We start from the raw sequence: 18925 nt of genomic DNA on the forward strand, positions 1-18925 counted from the left end.
TATGTGGTGTATGTGTATACATGTATGTGTGTGTATGTGTTTGTATGTGTTCGGGTGTGGGTGCATGGTGTATGTGTGTACATGTATGTGTGTGTATGTGTGTACGGGTGTGTGCATGTGGTATATGTGTGTACGTGTGTGTGTGTGTGTGTGAGCTCGTGTGTACGTGTGAAGGTCACAGAACTACTTGGAGTGTCATGCCACAGGCACTGTCTACCGTTTGCTTTTGGAGGCAGGATCTCTCCCTGGCCTGACTCACTTAGTAGGCTTGGCTGACTGGTCAGCAGGCTCTAGAGAGTCTCCTTTCTCTACTGCTTCAGTGCTGAGTTTACAAGCATGTGTACCAGTGCCCAGCTTTCCCCCTAGGGGTTTAGGAGACTGGACTGGGATCTTCACATTTGCAGAGCATACACTTTACACAGGGAACTCTCTGCAGCCCCCAGCAGCTTTTGCCTCCATGGTTCTGTGAATTCATATCCATAAAAACATGGGATGTGAATGTCACTGACTTCTGTCACACATTGCCAAAGGCATGATACGCCTTGAGAGAGGAAGCTTGCGTAGCGTGTGAGTATTCCGTCCCTGTATAGCTGAGCAACAGCCATCGAACTACACACCGCATTTTCTTTACTCATTTCCCAGTTGATGCACATTCACTAAAGAACTGAGCCATCGTCCTTTTAAGGATATTATGAATGAATGTCACAATCCTATCATGATCATTCACACCGAAGTTTTGCATGGATGTTATTTAATATCCATTGCGGTCGGCGCCGCTACTTCTATTTCATTGATTCTATTTGAAGACGTGCTGAACTGTTTCTGAAAGTGAGTGTGCCAGCTTTAAAGAATTAGTTTCCTCACATGTTCTCTAACATTTATCAGCTTTCCTGATTATAGGCACCCAAAATGTGTAAATTGAACCGTGCTGTGGGTAATTTGCATTGCCCAGAGGACAACCAACTGACCTAAGTATCTTTCTGTGTGCTTGGTGGTCATTGCGTACTTTCTTTGGAGAAAAAAAAATCTGTTTGTTTGCTTTGATCAATTAAAAATTGCCTCATTTCCTTCTTCTTATTGAGTCACAAAAGTGCATCACCGGTGGGAAGCAGATGTGTAATTTGCAAATGGTGTTTTATTATGGATTACCTTTTTTTCTTGGAATTTTCTTTATACACACAGATGTCAGATTTGCCCTTTCTGTTCCTGGGCTTTGGGTAATAGGTCTAAAAAAAATTCCATCACTTAAAACCATGAGGATTCACTCCCATAATTCCCTTCATTTCTCTCACGTGGTTTCTGTGACCCATTTTGATCTCGATTCTGCGCATGTTCTGAGGCAGAGGACCTCTTCGTTCTCCCGTGGAGGTACCAGCACTCACTTTGAGCTGGCTTCTGCGTATGTCCTAAGGCAGCTGGCCATCTTGTTCTTCCATAGGCAGTACCTGCTTGTTTCAGCACCATTTACTGAAAAAGTTCATTTTATTTCCTTGTGAAATTATTAATCGATCCTCTTTTATAGTGGACATATGCTAGTGTACTCACGGCTTTGTCCCATTGATCTGTAGTTTGACTGTCATGGAAATAATACAGCAAGGCCCTAGGAATTAGGATATGTTTCCATACATTGCAGCTCCCTACAGGAAATGAGATGGCGGTGAGGCAATCAAGCATAAAGAGTAGCCTAGGCAGCGGGGACCCCACTGGGCTTGGGCTATATCTACACCCTTCTCTGAACAATATACCGAGCCACCTGTTAGCTAGTCTTAGTGATGACACGAGAGACAACATTGCCTCATAGTTCAGTGTAGAGGAGCCCCAAAGTGAGCAGATTATTTCCCTCGGCTAATAGACGAAAATGTCCCTGCCTGAGGCCAGAGATACCAGAAAGGTTTGAAAGAAAATGTCTTTGATTCTGCCCTGCTCAAACACCAGACGAGAGGCCTGGTTTCTCCTTACCACTTTTACTGCAACTGAGGGCCTCGTTGGGGGAGTCATGACTTGAGACAGGGAGGTGGACATGTCTAAGCAACTCCTTCCACCCCTATGTCTCCATCCAGTAAAGTTTTGGACTGAATGGCGTACTCTGGCTACTTTCTTGAATAAAATGCCAAGAACCCAGAAACACCTGGATCAGATCCCAACCACATGCACTGGCCAGACCCTAATCTGGTAACAGCGGGAATGAAAATGGCCTACCCTAAAGCCCTAAATGCTGGCTCCAGGAAAAAGACTTAACTCCCAGCTAACTGGGTAACCGGGCCCCACAGCTAAATCTACATATGATGGGTAGAGACAGAGTGAGATTTCTCCTCAGTTTCGGCCAAAAATTAAAATATACTTATATTTGTTACATAAATCATTGATATGATATATATTTGTATATCTATATCTTATATATCTATGTATCTACCTATCTATCTACCTACTATCTATCTACTACCATATATACATATATCACCTATCTATCTGCCATCTATCTATCTATCTATCTATCTATCTATCTATCTATCTATTTTATCTATCTGTAGATACACTTTAGTGAAGGCAGGTTTAGAGCCCTTTCAATGCCTTGTGACCAAGGGGCTCAGTAGCAGTTAGTGGGTTCTGTTGGGTCATCATCACTGACAACTCAGTTGGATTTGGAATCCTCTAGGAGACACACCTCTGGGCTGGGCTGTCTCCTAGTGTTTGCACACAGACTTAATTGAGGAAGGCATGTAGGAGGCCCCATCCCATGTCCTGGGAGCCCTGACTACATGCAAAGGGAGGAAGCAAGCCTTCACTTCTGTGTTTCTGGAGTGTTGATGCAGTGTGGCTGCGGCCAGCTGCCTTACACTCCCTCTGCCATGGCCTCCTTGCTGTGATGGGTTCTGTTCTCTCTGCCATGCCCCCTCTGCTGTGATAGGCTCTGTCCTCTCTGCCATGCCCCCTCTACTGTGATAGGCTGTGTCCCTCGTCCAGGACAAGCCTACCCTATTAAATAAGCCTTTGTCCAGTGTTTTGTTGCAGCAATGGGAAAAGTAGAATAGAATACTCTGTCTTTAGTAGTGTTGCTTCCTTGTTAGTATTCAAATCAGGAAAAAAATGTGAATTTTCCAACTGAATTCTTTCAGAATAATCTAGATTATTTCTTATTTATTTACTCATTTGTTTTGAATTTTAAAATAACCTTTAAACTTGTGCAAAAAAATTCCAAATATACAACAAAACAAAAACAACAGCAGCAACAACAAACCCCAGTGACTTTTTTTAACTGACAGTCTAATTAATCAACCAGCCTGGGGAAACACAGACACTTTTCCAACCCCAAAACAATGGTGGAAAAATGGAATGCCTTTCATTCATTTTGGCTGCCTTTCACTTTTTTCAACAGCAATTGTTTTCAAAGTGCAAAGTTTACACTTCATTTATTGAGGTTATTGCTAGATGATTTTTTTACCTTGATTTTCATCATTTACATTGAGTTGTTTTCTGTTCATGGCTACTGCTCAGGAATGTATCTGATTTCTTTGAATGGAAACTCTCGATACTAGCCAACTGGGAGTTAAACAAATTAAATGATGATGATGTAAAGACGTGGGCTGCTCCCTGGTGCAGGGTCTTAGTGGCATCCTCTTGTAAATGCCTTTATCTGTATCTCCTTGGTGTCTTGAAATTAGTCACCCTGAGATTAGGTAGCCCACATTTATAGATGTTATTTATCAGCCTTCTTAGAGATGGATGCCAAACTCTAATGACCTTGTTCAATATATGAGTTTGGTTTTGTGTGCTCTTTTTTATTGAGCTACAATAAATGTCTCCTGACTTGACAGCAGGCGCTAGAGGTAACCCTTTCTAGTCTGTTCATAAGTAGGCAATAAATAGACTTTGTAAGCATAGAACCAAACTCAAATGAAAGTAATAAGAACAAAGAATTTGGCTTCAAGATAATTTATTGCCAAGAAGTTTATAAAAGTCTCTTAAAGAGAATTGGACTGTATTAAATCCACTGTATGGAATTACAGTGTCCATCTCTCTGGGACATCCCAGCCCATGATTAAACACCCTCCCTTTCACACCACATAGGAGGACTCAGGAAAAAGACACTCGTTCTTTTAAAATGTCGCCAATGCTATACTGTATTTTTTTCAATAAAATTATGTTTAAATGAATTAAAAATATAAATTGTGTTTAAAATGAGGATTATTATTTCTTGGCTAGAAATGATGTAACCCCAACTCATTCATTCATGACTGCTTTTAAAATGGGAATTATATTCTTGATCACACCTTCCCAATACTAAATGAGAATGTAAATATAGAGTTAGGAGAAAAAGCAGAAGAAAATAATTATTGAGGGACAGTTTGTCCAATAGCTTCAAGATCTTGAGCCTTAGGTTACTTGAGCTTTAAATTTTTTTAATCAATTAATCTTAGTAGTCTGGATCACTGGCTAGATGGGGGAGGTGGGGCGCTGTTCCCAGAATCCAGAAGACAGAATGCACCTGAGAAGTGAGGACTGCACATCAAGAGACTGAAACCCTCTGCTTTTCTCTGCTTCACTGGTCAAGAGAAATGGGGGCACTGGCGCACACAGCCTCCTGCATATGTTCCAGCTCTAACATTCTGTAACATCTACTTTCAGAGCAAAATTGATGCCTACTCCTGCTTTCCCTTGGCAGACATTACAAGTCAATTCAGGAAGCAAATGGCACTGCTACTGAAAACAGATAACCTCAGGTGAAATCAGATAGCAGAGCGGAGTACAACTATTTAGGGATGTACCTGAAGTTTAGATGCATTTTTTTATTGATATACACTGACTCCATTAATAAACTTCAGACCTATAAATTATTCTGTGAGTGCATACTTAACTCCCTATCTACATTTTTCAATCATCACTATAATATGATAGGTTTTGATATTAGAGCCACTTTGTTCCTAAAGAATGACACTAACTTATTCCTCATACAAGATTTCTAATGTTTTGATATAGGAATAGCAAGAGAACCAGTATGACAAAAGTTTTTCATCCTGCTTTCTTATAAAATAAAATGGTATGAAAATATCAAAGGGCTGACTTCTGCGAGGCATTTTAGTTACTGCTTCTTCTTACAAATTTAGTTTACGAGGCAAATGGTTGGACCTGGAGGGCATCATCCTGAGTGAGGTAACCCAATCACAAAAGAACTCAAATGATATGTACTCACTGATAAGTGGATATTAGCCCAGAAACTTAGAATACCGAAGATATAAGATACAATTTGCAAAACACATGAAACTCAAGAAGAACGAAGACCAAAATGTGGACACTTTGCCCCTTATTAGAATTGGGAACAAAACACCCATGGAAGGAGTTACAGAGACAAAGTCCAAACTTTGACAAAGTCCAAGCTGAGACGAAAGGAAGGACCATCTAGAGACTGCCATATCCAGGGATCCATCCCATAATCAGCCTCCAAACGCTGACACCATTGCATACACTAGCAAGATTTTGCTGAAAGGATCCTGATATAGCTGTCTCTTGTGAGACTATGCCGGGGCCTAGCAAACACAGAAGTGGATGCTCACAGTCAGCTATTGGATAGATCACAGGGCCCTCAATGGAGGAGCTAGAGAAAGTACCCAAGGAGCTAAAGGGATCTGCAACCCTATAGGTGGAACAACATTATGAACTAACCAGTACCCCGGAGCTCTTGACTCTAGCTGCATATGTATCAAAAGATGGCCTAGTTGGCCACCACTGGAAAGAGAGGCTCATTGGACATGCAAACTTTATATGCCCCAGTACAGGGGAACGCCAGGGCCAAAAAGTGGGAGTGGGTGGGTAGGGAAATAGGGGGGAGGGTATGGGGGACTTTTGGAATAGCATTGGAAATGTAAATGAGGAAAATACCTAATAAATATTTTAAAAAAAAAATGTAGTTTACTGCGTGCACAAACATGTACACACATGCACACACATGTGCACACATGCAGTGGCACACTGGTAAAATGTTAACAGTTTGCTTTCCAGGGGATCAGTGTGATTTATGGGTTCTGCCAGCTCCCCTGTTGTAAATCTTCCCTGCTTAGTTTCAAGCTGCCAAACCAAGATCAATACATTCTCATTAGGGAAGAGACTTACACAGTTGTTCACATAAGCTACTAAAACAAGCTCCAGTGGTGTCCCAATCTCCACATGGCACATGAAAACATATCATACATAACTGTGTCCTTTATGATATGAATACATATAATTTACCAAATGTTTTTACTCTAAAATCATCCAGTAGAATGTCTAACCTACTGTTTCTTGAGATACAGATTGGTTAAGGTTGGTGGTTATAGTTTAGGGAGTATTAAAATCAGACAACTTTTGATAGGTACAGGTAGTTAGGATGGTTAAGAAGGGTCTTAACTTTCTCACTAGGTTAACTGAATTGGCGTTCTTCAAAAGAAACTAGCCACACATTAAGGTAATCAGGCCCACAAAAAAATTTATGAATGTACATTTTCCAAAATGAATGAACCAAACCATTATATTTGTGGAGATTAACAGGGCAGATAAATATTTATAATTGTAGTGTAAGAACATACTGAATTGCATCCTATATTAACACTACACTCCTGTCTTGAGTTCTGTGTTTGAAATAGCGTCAAAATATATTCAGGGAGAAAAACTAAATATCAATTTTCTAAGGAATAGATTTTCAATGATCAAGAGAGCACTTAGGTGTGTATGGTACATAAAGATGAATGCATACAGTTGTCTCAATGGGCTTGTAGTAAATAACAGAAAATAAGAAAAGCGCCGTGTGTTTTCAGCACAAGAGCTAGTAGCAAATGCAGAGGGCAAGATCTTACTTGAGGGAAACCATGAAAATTCTTTTTGGACAAAGTGTGTTTGGGAAGGACATAGACTGAGGTAAAGATTACTAAAATGGGTTCTGCAGACCAGTGTCCACCCAGCCTGAGGTGTGAGGAGATCGACCAGTGTCCACCCAGTCTGAGGTGTGGGGAGATTCTCTGGTGCATGCTGCTTCTTCCTCTCAATGACTGTGGGCGAGCATGCTATGGTGATTATGGAAACTCTCAGGGATCCTTTCTATTTCAACAAGGAATGCTTTGGGCTTTAGGTTCTGCCTGTGAGTTCCTTCCTACACTGCAGACAGAGCATGTGTCTAAGCCACACTTCCTGAGGTTTCTGCATCACTCCATATCCTAAAAGGACAAAGAAGGAAGGGTAGGGTGGAGGACAATTCTCCTTTTCCTATTCATTACACCCAATGAAGATGGTTAATTATCTTCACTGCTAAACTAGGTGCATTTAGAATAACCTGGACACTAAGGTTCTCCCCTTGGTGTGGCCATAAGGGTGTGCTTTTGCACAGGCTCAAAGCTAAGACACTGCCCTGAATCTGTAGCAATCTGGACTTACATTTTTTTTTTTAAAAATGATAGAACCATTTAGATTTGAGGGTCATTTGAAGATGAAACTAACATGCTTTGCATCGTGAAATGGGCATTAGCCTTCTCTGGATGAAGGGGTTGAATGTCCGAATTTACATTGATACACTTGGTTGTCAAGAGAGCAAGATAGGGACTTACAAGGGTTATCTTCATTGTCAAATTGACTGGGTTTGGAATAAAGTAGGATGTTGGAGGCACCTCTCTGGGTATGTATGTGAGGCCACTTCCAGGGAAAGAACTGAGTGGTCACCAGCCATCTGACTGTGACTGGGACCATCCTGTGGGCCAGAATAAGGTGGAAATGAAAAATGTCAAGAACAATACCACCCTGTTTCTCTGTTCCTGACCTCCCACAGTGTGAGCAACTCTACTTGGCCACTGTGATTCTACCTTGATGAACTTCTGTGAAGCCGTGAGGACATACAAACCCTTCCTGCAGTCATAAAGTATTTTTTGGCCATGGTGACAAAGTTCCTAATTCACTCTCTCTAAGACAAAGGAGACTTGCGATAAAATTGGATATTGACTGTCATCTATGAGTGAGAACAGCAAGCAATGGCTGACCTGTCTGTCTGGGTACCACAGTGGTTATGGATGCCAACGAGTTACTCAGAGAAGAGTTTTAATATGAAAAATTAGTTAATTAATCAATGCATCCCACATCCTTTCCCCCTAGAACAACATGTCACACGTGGGAAACATGTTTTAAAAGTAAGACTTTCAATTCAGTTCTCCTCTTAAATCATCATCTCCAGCCTGCACTCTTGTCACCACAGGCTGAATGCAGGCTACTGTTGAACCTAAACAATCATATCTTATGAAACTCTTTATATTTATAACATAGGTATAAAGAAAAAGAGTGTACAGCATTAATACACACAAGAGGAAAGCTCGGGTGGTCCTGGAGTGTGTGATCAGTCAAACCTATAGAGATGCAGAGGTGTGCCAAACTCTGCAAGGAACAAGTTGAAACTTTTGCACATTGACTTTAATCAGAGTCATGTTAGTACATAATTGTCATGGTTTGTATATGCTTGGTCCCGGAAGTGGCACTATTGGAAGGTGTGGCCCTGGTGGAGTAGGTGTGTCACTGTGGGTGTGGGCTTTAAGACCCTCATTCTAGTTGCCTAGAAGTCAGTCTTCCACTAGTAGCCTTCAGATGAAGATGTAAAGCTCTCAGCTCTGCCTGCACCAAGCCTGCCTGGATGCTGCCATGTTCCTGCCTTGATGATAATGGACTGAACCTCTGAATCTGTAAACCAGGCACAGTTAAATGTAGTCCTTTATAAGAGTTGCATTGGCCATGGAATCTGTTCACAGCAGTAAAACCCTAACTAAGACAATAATCATACTGTCATCACTCCTAACATGGAAAGACTTAACACTGAGACTGAATGAGAGAAGAGACTGTCTGGAGGGATGCATTCCTGTCCACTACATTAGCCTAGTGGTCCAGAGGACCGGTGTATCAACACTTTGCTGAGTACCATTTATCTTTGATGGGCTCATGTCATATGATTTCATTGGCATCTTACATTCATTTTTGAGAAAACATTGTGCTGCAACAGCAAGGAAGTAGAAACAACCTAAATGTCCTCCAACAAAACCACGGTGCATATACATGACAGGGTGTTATTCAACTGTAAAGGGAAACAAAATCATGAAGTTTGCAGGTACTATATGGAATGAGCAATGATTGTATTGAGCAAGGTAACCCTGACTCATGTTCTCTCCTCAGAGGCTCCCGGCTCCATATCTTCAGATGTGAATACAAAGCCTTGAACTGAAGAAACAAGGAATATGGAAAGGGAACCATTGAAAGGATGGGTTGGGGAGCAATAGAGAGGGGGCAAAATAGGGTATTAGTGATCTGATGGGGAAATGGAAATGGGATCCCTAATTATGGAGAGGGGAAGGAGATAAATACAGAAGATAGGAATGGGATAAAATAACAGCAAGGACGTCTGAAAAATTCATTAAAAAATCATACTATTAACTATCTACCTTTAAAAAACCTAATACACACAAGCCTGTCTATAAATATACATATATGATTTAAATGAAACTTTCTCAGTTAGGCTAACAATGCTCCTTCCAAAGAGCATAAGACCACCAGACAAAAACCACCACAACACCAGGTATGAGAAGACCTGTTTTGATTTTCTGGTCAGAGTTGCAAACTGTTACAGGCTATTGCTATTGTTATTGCCCTTGGCTGCCTGTCAGAGGCGGATGACAGGTCCACACTGCTGAAGACACTATGCAGTTCAGACACGTGTCCAGACCCCACTGAGCCGGAACTGACCTGAGGACCTGCCCAGTCCGAGGACCAGCTTTCATGGTACCAAACGAACTTCCACAAATGGAAGCAACTAACAGACCTAATCAATCAGCTATGATGCTACCGAACCATAACAATGGTCCTCGTGGCCCAGCAACACAAGGTGAAGTAGTAGTGTGTGTACTTTGGTGGTAGGCAACAGCTCTCCAACTGGACTCAACACCTACCAAGAAAGACATCATCTAGTATTGGCCATGTAGCCAACTACCCAGGGCTAGTGAACTCATGGATCCTGGAGGAAAACCTACAGCTTCTCCTATACTAAGCCAGCATAATCCTTAACTATACTCTAAATATTTGTCCGTATGCTCACAGATAAGTAGAGTCCTCGCCCTCATCAATGACACTTCTCTGTGCCCCAAACAGAAACCATTAGAGAAAATCACAACTGGTCAAAATGTTGTGGATCCCAGCCACAACAGATACGCATACAGAATAATTCCCACACCTAAGGCTCAGGGATCATTGCAGAAGAGGGGGCGGAGAGACTGTAAGACTCAGGGTATCAGGGAGTTTTCTGTGAAACTGTGTCTCCTAGGAATGTCAGAAGTTGCAGCCATTACCGTCTCAGCAACATGACTTCCTAAATATGAGCTGAACAGGGACAACAATAGACATGCCAACGTGGACAAGGGAAATCCCATGAGGCCTCAACCATCAGGCAGCTTAGGAATGCTGAGCAGGAGAAAGGAGAAGAGTATAGTTGGTTGTCCAATCCCAAATGGTCAGCCCTGAACATGTTCTTAAAACAAATATCACATAGACTGAGCTGCTTATATCTGGGAATATTTATATACACACAGACCGCTCCCACATAAGTATTAATGAAAAAAATTGGGCCATGAATTTGAAAATGAACAGTGAAGAGTACCTAAGTGTTTGGAGGGAGGAAAGGAAGGAAGAAATGGTATAATTATATTATAATTTCAAAATCAAAGCTATTATTAAAAAAAAAAACCACTGCCACTGTTCTGGCTTATAGAACCAGAATTAGCAATATTGAATGCATGGTTAAAAAAAAAGAAAAGAAAAGAAAACATTGCAATACAGGGAAATGGCTGTGTGATATCTGTTCCCAGGCTCTGTGAGTGACATTGTCTATGACCACACCCATCAAGGGCCTGAAAGACACGAGCTTCTTGGTTATTCACGGAGAGTGGGTACCTGAAGGTGAGGGCTGGCCTTTGACTACGCCGTTCTTAGTCTTCTCTTCTGAGTTCATTACCTCCTTGTAGATAAGTTCTGTAATACAGAATCGTCCGTGTTATTATAACAAAAGCAGAGATTCCCTTAATCCACAAACCTATGCACTCGCTAATGAGAAATAACTTTTTTTGTGGCATTGAATAGAGTATTAAATCACCGAGGATTTTTAATCTTCCATTTCTATAGTTCCTTGGTCTTAACACTAAGTTTAGCAAAAGCAGGGCCTCAGCACAGAAGTTAAGGAAATGAATGTCTAAAAATAAATGAATTCCTGTTTTCTGAACTGATTGTGCTAGACTCCTGGGTATACTCCTGGGCTGGCAATTACAGATTTAAACAACCTTGCTTGCTTGTTCATTTGTTTATTGCTTGGGTTTTGCAGTGTTGAGGTTCATCCCCAGGTCTCATGTGTGCTAGGATATGACCCTCCTTCTAGAATGTGTTCCCAGCCAATGGCTCTGCTGTTGGATGCTCTCATCTCCTTCCGTATCCACTTCCTAGATGCAAATTGGTTACATTGTAACGAATGCTTACATCTTCTACCTCTAAGATCACCGTTCTTCCAGACTTGTGTCTGGGACTGGTAAACCTAAGCACAACACAACTTAGGGATTAAAAAGTCATTTTGGTCATTCTCAGGCCATTTTTTTTTCTTGTTGCTGCAAATTAGCCTCCAGTTCTTTCATGCTGCCCGATTTAGCTAAACATCATTCATTCATTCCCACCCTTAGCTAAACATCATTCATTCATTCCCACCCTTAGCTAAACATCATTCATTAGCACCGTCCTTCCCAGTACCCCCTCCTCCAGCTTAGTGCCACTCTCAGTGGCTCCATCTTCCCACTTGCTATGTCACCAGCCCCAGCAATGCCTTTATGCTTTCCCTTTGACAAAGCAACCCTGTGAGCTGACCATCTGCCACCAGTCTCTCCCTGATGCCACGCTCACTGGCTTTGCCTTCCCATGCTGACCTGCATGGTACATTGACCAGTGGAATTATTTGGCTTATTTCTAGCATTTGGTTTCTCCTTGTGGCCTCCTTCTGATATTCTCCTTTTCCTTTCTTTAAAAGTCATTCAGAATCTCCTTCCTTTTATGTTTCTTCTCATTTCTATTCGATCATGTGATACCATCTGTATTTGGATTTCCTAAATTTGTTCTTCTATGTAGTTAATTGAATTAGTCTGACAATGCTGTGTAGGTTTAACTTGTTTTTCTATTTTGTTTGAGCTTAGGTATAATTTTGAAGCTACAGTATGAGCTTGGAAATTTTTTGCTAAAAAATAAAACAGACTGATGTTTTCACTGATTTATTTTTATTGAGAGGAAAATGAGCCTCTTGGGGTCACATGTATTCTATCTAAACTCAAATTTTGTAAGTTTTATAAATGTATATGTTAACTATATTTAATTTGAAAATGTTTAAAGTACATTTCAACCTTAATTTTAAATTAATTTTGTTTATTCAGGAGAGAGGGGGCATAGTCAGGGCACAACTCCGAGAAATTGGCTCTCTCCTTCCACATGTGGGTTTAGGGTTAAACGGGGACTTGGAGGAATAGCATTCTCTCTGAAGATCCATCAGGATAGCCCTCAAACTTAATTTTAATTTTGTATAGCAACATAGGACTTTAACTTGTAAGTGTTCAAATGGAGTTTGACTGTTTGACAAACGCTTTGCATACAAAGGTGTCCATAATTAATTCTTTTTTCAAGCAAACATAGCATTTCTGTTACATTAATGCTGATAAGCTTTGGGAAATTTTAAAATAGTTTCCCATTTATATTTCATTTACTTATCACAGTACTAGAGACTGAACTTAGACCTTACATATACCAGGCAAAAACACCAGCCCCATACCAAGCCACTGGAAAGTCACTTTTATAGGGTGCTCTATAAGAGGAAGCTGCACAGAGTTTGTTTGTATCAAATACAGGGCATAAGTGGTAGGATCGTTTCTATGTTCTGAGCACCAGTCAAGCAAGTATACATATTAGCATAGCACAGTAGAATCTTTTCTATATCATGAGCTCCAGTCAGGCTAATGAACATAGCAGCATAGCACAGTATGGCCATTTCTGTATCCTGAGCTCCAGTCAGGCAAATGTACATATCAGTATAGCACAGTAGGGCCATTTCTATATCCTGAGCTCCAGTCAGACAAGTGTACATATCAGCATAGCACAGTAGGGTCTTTTCTATATCCTGAGCTCCAGTCAGACAAGTGTACATATCAGCATAGCACAGTAGGGTCTTTTCTATATCCTGAGCTCCCGTCAGACAAGTGTACATATCAGCATAGCACAGTAGGGTCTTTTCTATATCACCTTTCCATTCTTCGATGGTGTGCTCTCTTTCATCCAGCTGCTTATCATATATTTGAGGCGGAGGCTGCAGAACAAAAACAAACATTGCTTTATGACACTCAGTTCAAACACGACTGCACTCTGATAACTTGTGGACATGCCTCTCCTCTCAATGGTCCTGATGGTAACCACAGCTTTATATAAGTTTGGAGGATTATAGGACCTCAACAGCTAAATTCCACCACCACCCTCCAATCTCATGGAAAGATTTACTCATATCCTGCTCTCTAATAAGATAGCAGAACTCATACCCCATTTAAAATCCCATTTGCCAGCGTCATCGTCGTCAGGATCCCCACAGAGGGAGGAGCAGCTAGACTGCACATTGTGTTACAGAGAACCAGAATCACGTTCTCTGCTAACATGGCCTGTATGCAAACTCTCCTACATCCATAGACCTGGCTTCACTTGCAGCCCAAAGACTCTCTGCTGCTCAGTAAAATAACAAAGATTCAGACTAACTTAACCTTTCACTTTCTTGAAACATTATAACATGCTTGAGACATAGCTTGACACCAGGTGTTGAAATGGTTTTGCTCTGTCCACCACAGGCAGAAGCAATTTCTTGTTTACTTAGAAGGTGGACACCATGACCCCTGGAATGACCCCTATGTTGCATTCTTTGAGAAGACTTAATTTTAAGACTGATTTAATACAGTCAGAACTCTTCCTATATGGAGATCACACATGACAGGCAGGTTTCCACAAAGCCACACACCTCCTAGGATGGCAATTCTCGTGAGATTTTGTTCCTAATACACGGACTTGGGGAAGTCTGCCATATTAGCTAGTGAGCTCCAATGTAAGCAACATGACCCAGAAAGGCAAGCCAATCTTGAAAGAGCACATTGGCAGAAGGTGGAGGACTTTGAGCAGAAGGTAGGGGATGGTGAGCAAGAGGAACTGACTGACCGGTACAGAGATACAATCAGGAATTATAGTGCTTCTATTCGCCTGAGAAGAGGAAGTCTAGAACCAGTCCTTGTCCAGAAGCAATAGCCTTTTTTGTTTGTTTTTTGCTCATTTGTTTGTTTGGTGTTTGTTTTTGTTGTTTTGTTTTGTTTCTTGAGAAACTAGAAGAGTTACAGAATCAGAGGAACTCACACCTATTAGAACATGGATTTAAGGAGGGGGAGGATAACATGATAAAGAAGGCTTTTTATGAAGAATTTTTGCACACACTCGCTTCCGTGCAAAGTTTATTGGTCCAGGAGCCACAACCAGAGCCATGTAGGCCTTTGTTGTTGTTTCATTTATTATCTCTGACAGCCTGATGAGAAAAATAAATACTCACGCTAGCCCTGAAATTTTAGGGAAGCTCCCTTCCCACAAAAGCAGCCTGCCAGAAAAACTGAAGACTTTGTCCAAGTGTGATAATAAAGCAAGTTTGTACTAAGAAATAAGTTCCATCGGAGCCATCATTCCTCTAGCACCTGGGACTGCTACTGGGGCAAGTGCATCTATCGACTTCTGTTCTCCAGTTACTCAGATACATCCCAGTAGAGTGGTGCTGCTCAGTAGTCAGAACACTGACGACAAAGCAAAAGGCGGCCTGGGCTCCATCCCAGATCCCTAGGGAGAAGCCCTAGATGCTGACTGTACAAAGTCAAGAGACTAGAGAATCAAGCGCTGCAGTGAGACCTGACTGAGGAAAGGCCTCCCTCAAACTATAAAGGACTTCGAAGTAATAGGAATACATTGATTGAGAAAATGGGTAAAACTGAGATATTTTTGAATATTGATAAGACTATTCTTAAAGTAAGCCACACAAAGAAGTCTGGATTTGAAGAGATATTTTGCCACTTGGCAGATTGCTGCTGTTGCGCCTCTCCCCTGGAAGGTCGGAAGCTGTGTTAGGTCCCCTGTTCAAGTTGCTGTGTTCAGGAAGCCGGCAAGAGTGTGGGCAAGCATTGGGAGCCCCCAGAATCTTGTGTTCCCCAACAGCTTTAGCCCTTTAACAAAAGACGGAGCTCAGAATGCTGTGTGACTAGCTTCCCCACGGATGAGATTTTTCCATTCAATTTCAAATTGAACATGACTTAAGAGAACAGTTCCTGCCAAAGTTCATAAACGCCGTTTTCCGCAACAGAGCGATTTGAGGAGGCTTTTCCCCCCCGCAGCCTCAGCACGCGGATGTTGCTGGTGTGCAAAGCATTAAGCACACAGATTCTAACCACAAACTACAAAGAGAAGCAACATGCTAAGTCGGGGATTGTTGCTTTCAATAAACCAAGAGGGGTATTTTAAGCACTGTTGTGTTTATAGTTACCATTCTGACGTATGAGTTCTCTATTTAAAAAAAAAAAAGGCTTGGGTCTTTGTTTTGATTTGGGGTTTTCCTGAAGAGAGAAAGCTAATGTCACCAACAGTGGAAGGGTGCATTCACAATATAAACACATCACTGAAAAGTCAATATAAAAGAGTTCTTGGCCAATAACCAAAAGACAATAATGTCATAACATACACACTCATACGCCTGTCCTGAGGAAGCAGTCATTACCACGAGATGCTCCATAGTAACCCTGCCTTCACGTGAGAAGGAAATGTTTGGTGCTTGGTTAGTGAGTTTTTCTCTTTCCCCTCCTTAGTAAGTGAGAAGGTTTTTCCTTTGGTAGATAAACTCCTAAAATGTAAAGAAATTAGAAACAAGAATAAAGAAACATGGTGTGTTCTGGAGAATTACAGTTTCACTGTAAATATTATCACTTATTTATTAATCTATTAAATACATTTATTCAATAGAAACTTAGGCTGTGTGGTCAGTGCTAGCTATCAATTTGGCAGAGTCTACACCCTGCCATCTGGAGTGATGGGCATCTTTGCATGCCCATCCATAGGGAATTATCTTGAAGAGAAAGACCTATCTTAACTGTAGGGGGGACCAACCCCTGGGGAGGGAGTTCTGGCCTCCATCGAATGAAAAAAGAAAGCTGAACGTTAGCATGCACCCATTGATCCTGTTCCTGAGGATGCTAACAATGGAACAGGCTTCTCTAGGCTTCTGGTACCCAGACCTTCAACTGTGATGATCTGTATCCTTGAACTAGAAGCCAAAATAGACACTTAAGTGGCTCCTGTCAGAATATTTTATCATATCAACAAGACAAGAAACTAAGACTGACACTGAGCATCTATTATGCTTGAAAAGGAGACGTCAAAATTGAATAATTTGATGACCAAACTCAATGAGAGTTAGACCAAACTCACTTAGTTATCCATTCTTCGAAACTGCTACCATGTACAGAAAGATATTATTAAATATGAGACAGCATCTAAAATGTTGCGTATTATAATAAAGTATCTTCAATACCAATATAAACAGGTATAACAGGGGCAAACATACAAGTGTAATTTTCTCACTTTTACTCTCTCCATTCTCTTTGAGAGGTTAATAAATGGATATTATTATTATCTTTCTAGGATAAAGCATCTTTATTTCCCGAGAAGCCATAATTGTCCTGACTGTCTTAACAGTCCTCAGAATAAAGAAACTACAGTGAATTTTCAAACACATAAAGTTACATGACTAATTAATGGTATAATTTTATTTAAAAAAATGTAAAGAATTATCCAGGCCAAATGGAATTTATTTTGAGAGAACTTATATTTTAGAAGAGCATAGATGCATAGTCAATGCACCAGATTTCCCACTTTGCCAAAAAAAAAAAAAAAAAAAAAAACACAACAAACTACTTGATGCTCATTGCCTCTTTAGTTACCAGCAAGCTTCCCTATCTTCACTCTCAAATATGATGAGTTGGAAAATACATTGGGATGTTGCAGATGCTGTGTTAAAGAGCTGAAGGATACAATTTCATGACGGATTGAGGAGAGATAGGTGATTTGCATTTCAATGTTTTTCCATAACTCAGGCTTAAACTATCGAAGCTGTAAGTTTTGCTTCTCCAGGATGACATTATCATTTTCTTTCAATTTTTCAACTTTCCGAATGTAAAACTCAGGGTTGGAGAGGTGGTGAAGTCAGTGGTTCAGTGAGATAACTGCTCTTCCTAAAGGACTCAAGTTCCGTTCCCAGCACCTCACCAGATGGCTCGAAATCACCGAAGCTCTGTCTCTAGAAGACCTAACAACGGCTCTGACCCCCATGGACACCCATAAACACATGCTGTACATTCACACAGACAGAGATACATATATACATGAGTGAAAATAGATCTCTCTCTGTTTTTTTTTTTTAAGAATGTAAGACTTGGCTCATGGAAGAAACTGTATAGAAGAATGCAAGTCTCTATGGTCAAGGTGCATAGTGCTAGTGGTCAATCAAGGGTCAAGGAGCACAGCACCAGTTGTCAATCTGTAGTATACTTGCTGCTGAGAATAGCTTCTTATTAAAGGAACTCCCTAGCCATACCTTCCCTTTCTTGAGTTGATCACTACGAGCTAAAATGGTCTCTTTCTTTTCTCTGACTTGTATAACACATATTTAATTGCAACATCTCCATTAAACTTCACATGTCAATTCATCTTTAATCTTCTAAATCATACTGTTTTGGCAGATTCATGGAAGCTCTGGAAGATAGTTTGTGGAGGGGTATCCAGTGCCACCTTGAGTCAGTTTGCAAATGAAAATACAGAAACACAAAGAGCAGAAGTCATTTTTTTTCCTGGTCAGAGAAATAATTAACAAAAAGGTATGGATAAACTTTACAGTTTCTTATGATGAATTCTTATGAGTTCCAGAAATAGAACATAGGATAACTTAACACTTTCAAACTACTTTAATTAAAGACAAGTTTGAGCCTGTGAATCTAATTTCTATCCCAATGTTGTATGAGTTCCCATGTGTAACTATGTCTGGAAAATATCAAATGCCAGTCAGCGCTTAGATTCCTAAATACTTTCTGTCAAAATACCTTGGGCATCCATACTTCTACACCGACTCTCCAACCAGATGGGAAATAGAAATGAGATATGTAAGCTGAGCCAGGTTGTTCCTGGAATTGATGTCTTCCATGCCAGTCATGTTCTGACTTATGCAACAGCCACCTAGCTCCTGGACCTTGCCTTCTGCCTCTTGTCCCAATTGGGCTTCTCCAACTTCTGTACTGCCGACTCTCCAAACATGTGAATGAAAGATTTATAGCTCTATAATGGTGTGTGCATTCTCTATTAATTCAAGAGCTAACTCACAGTAAAGAATATCCTATCAAGTTAAAACATACTTTGATTTTTTTCTCTCTTACTAAGCTTGGTAGTTTGTTTATTGCTAAAAATGCATATCTTGTTCAAAGATTTTTAACCAAGAAATTTATTTTAAATGCAAAATTGGATAGATTACCTTATACATTTAAGGAAACATCCAACTTTAAATGTAATCTATTCATACAAGATTGACACTTTAAGAAGACTTGAAACTTGTAATAAACAAAACGTTTCTTTAAAAAAAATGTAGAGGTAGTTTTAATCTATCAACATTGGCTACTATGGCTGGAATACAGACACACCCTTAGCACACACCTTCATCCCTCTGGCTGCAATACAGACAGGCTTTTAATCCCAAACAATAACAATAAATTCAGTTTGTAGAAGGAAGCACCCATGTTTAAAAGTGATGTCT

The 18925-nt window shown here is 40.6% G+C and overlaps 1 protein-coding gene across 4 annotated transcripts in view; it reads right to left on the bottom strand.

The window, feature by feature from the left end:
- Mapk10 (mitogen-activated protein kinase 10) overlaps positions 1-18925 on the bottom strand; it is a 284681-nt gene that overhangs the window by 3856 nt on the left and 261900 nt on the right. For all 4 annotated transcript variants that reach the window (XM_021162158.2, XM_021162159.2, XM_029477300.1 and 1 more), the window contains 2 exons: positions 13309-13372; positions 10939-11016 (listed from right to left, as the gene is read on the bottom strand). In XM_021162158.2, the coding sequence (XP_021017817.1) occupies positions 10939-11016; positions 13309-13372 (142 nt within the window). The remainder of the gene's footprint in view (positions 1-10938; positions 11017-13308; positions 13373-18925) is intronic.

The sequence above is a fragment of the Mus caroli genome, chromosome 5, assembly GCF_900094665.2.
Source record: "Mus caroli chromosome 5, CAROLI_EIJ_v1.1, whole genome shotgun sequence".
Classification (NCBI taxonomy): Eukaryota; Metazoa; Chordata; class Mammalia; order Rodentia; family Muridae; genus Mus; species Mus caroli.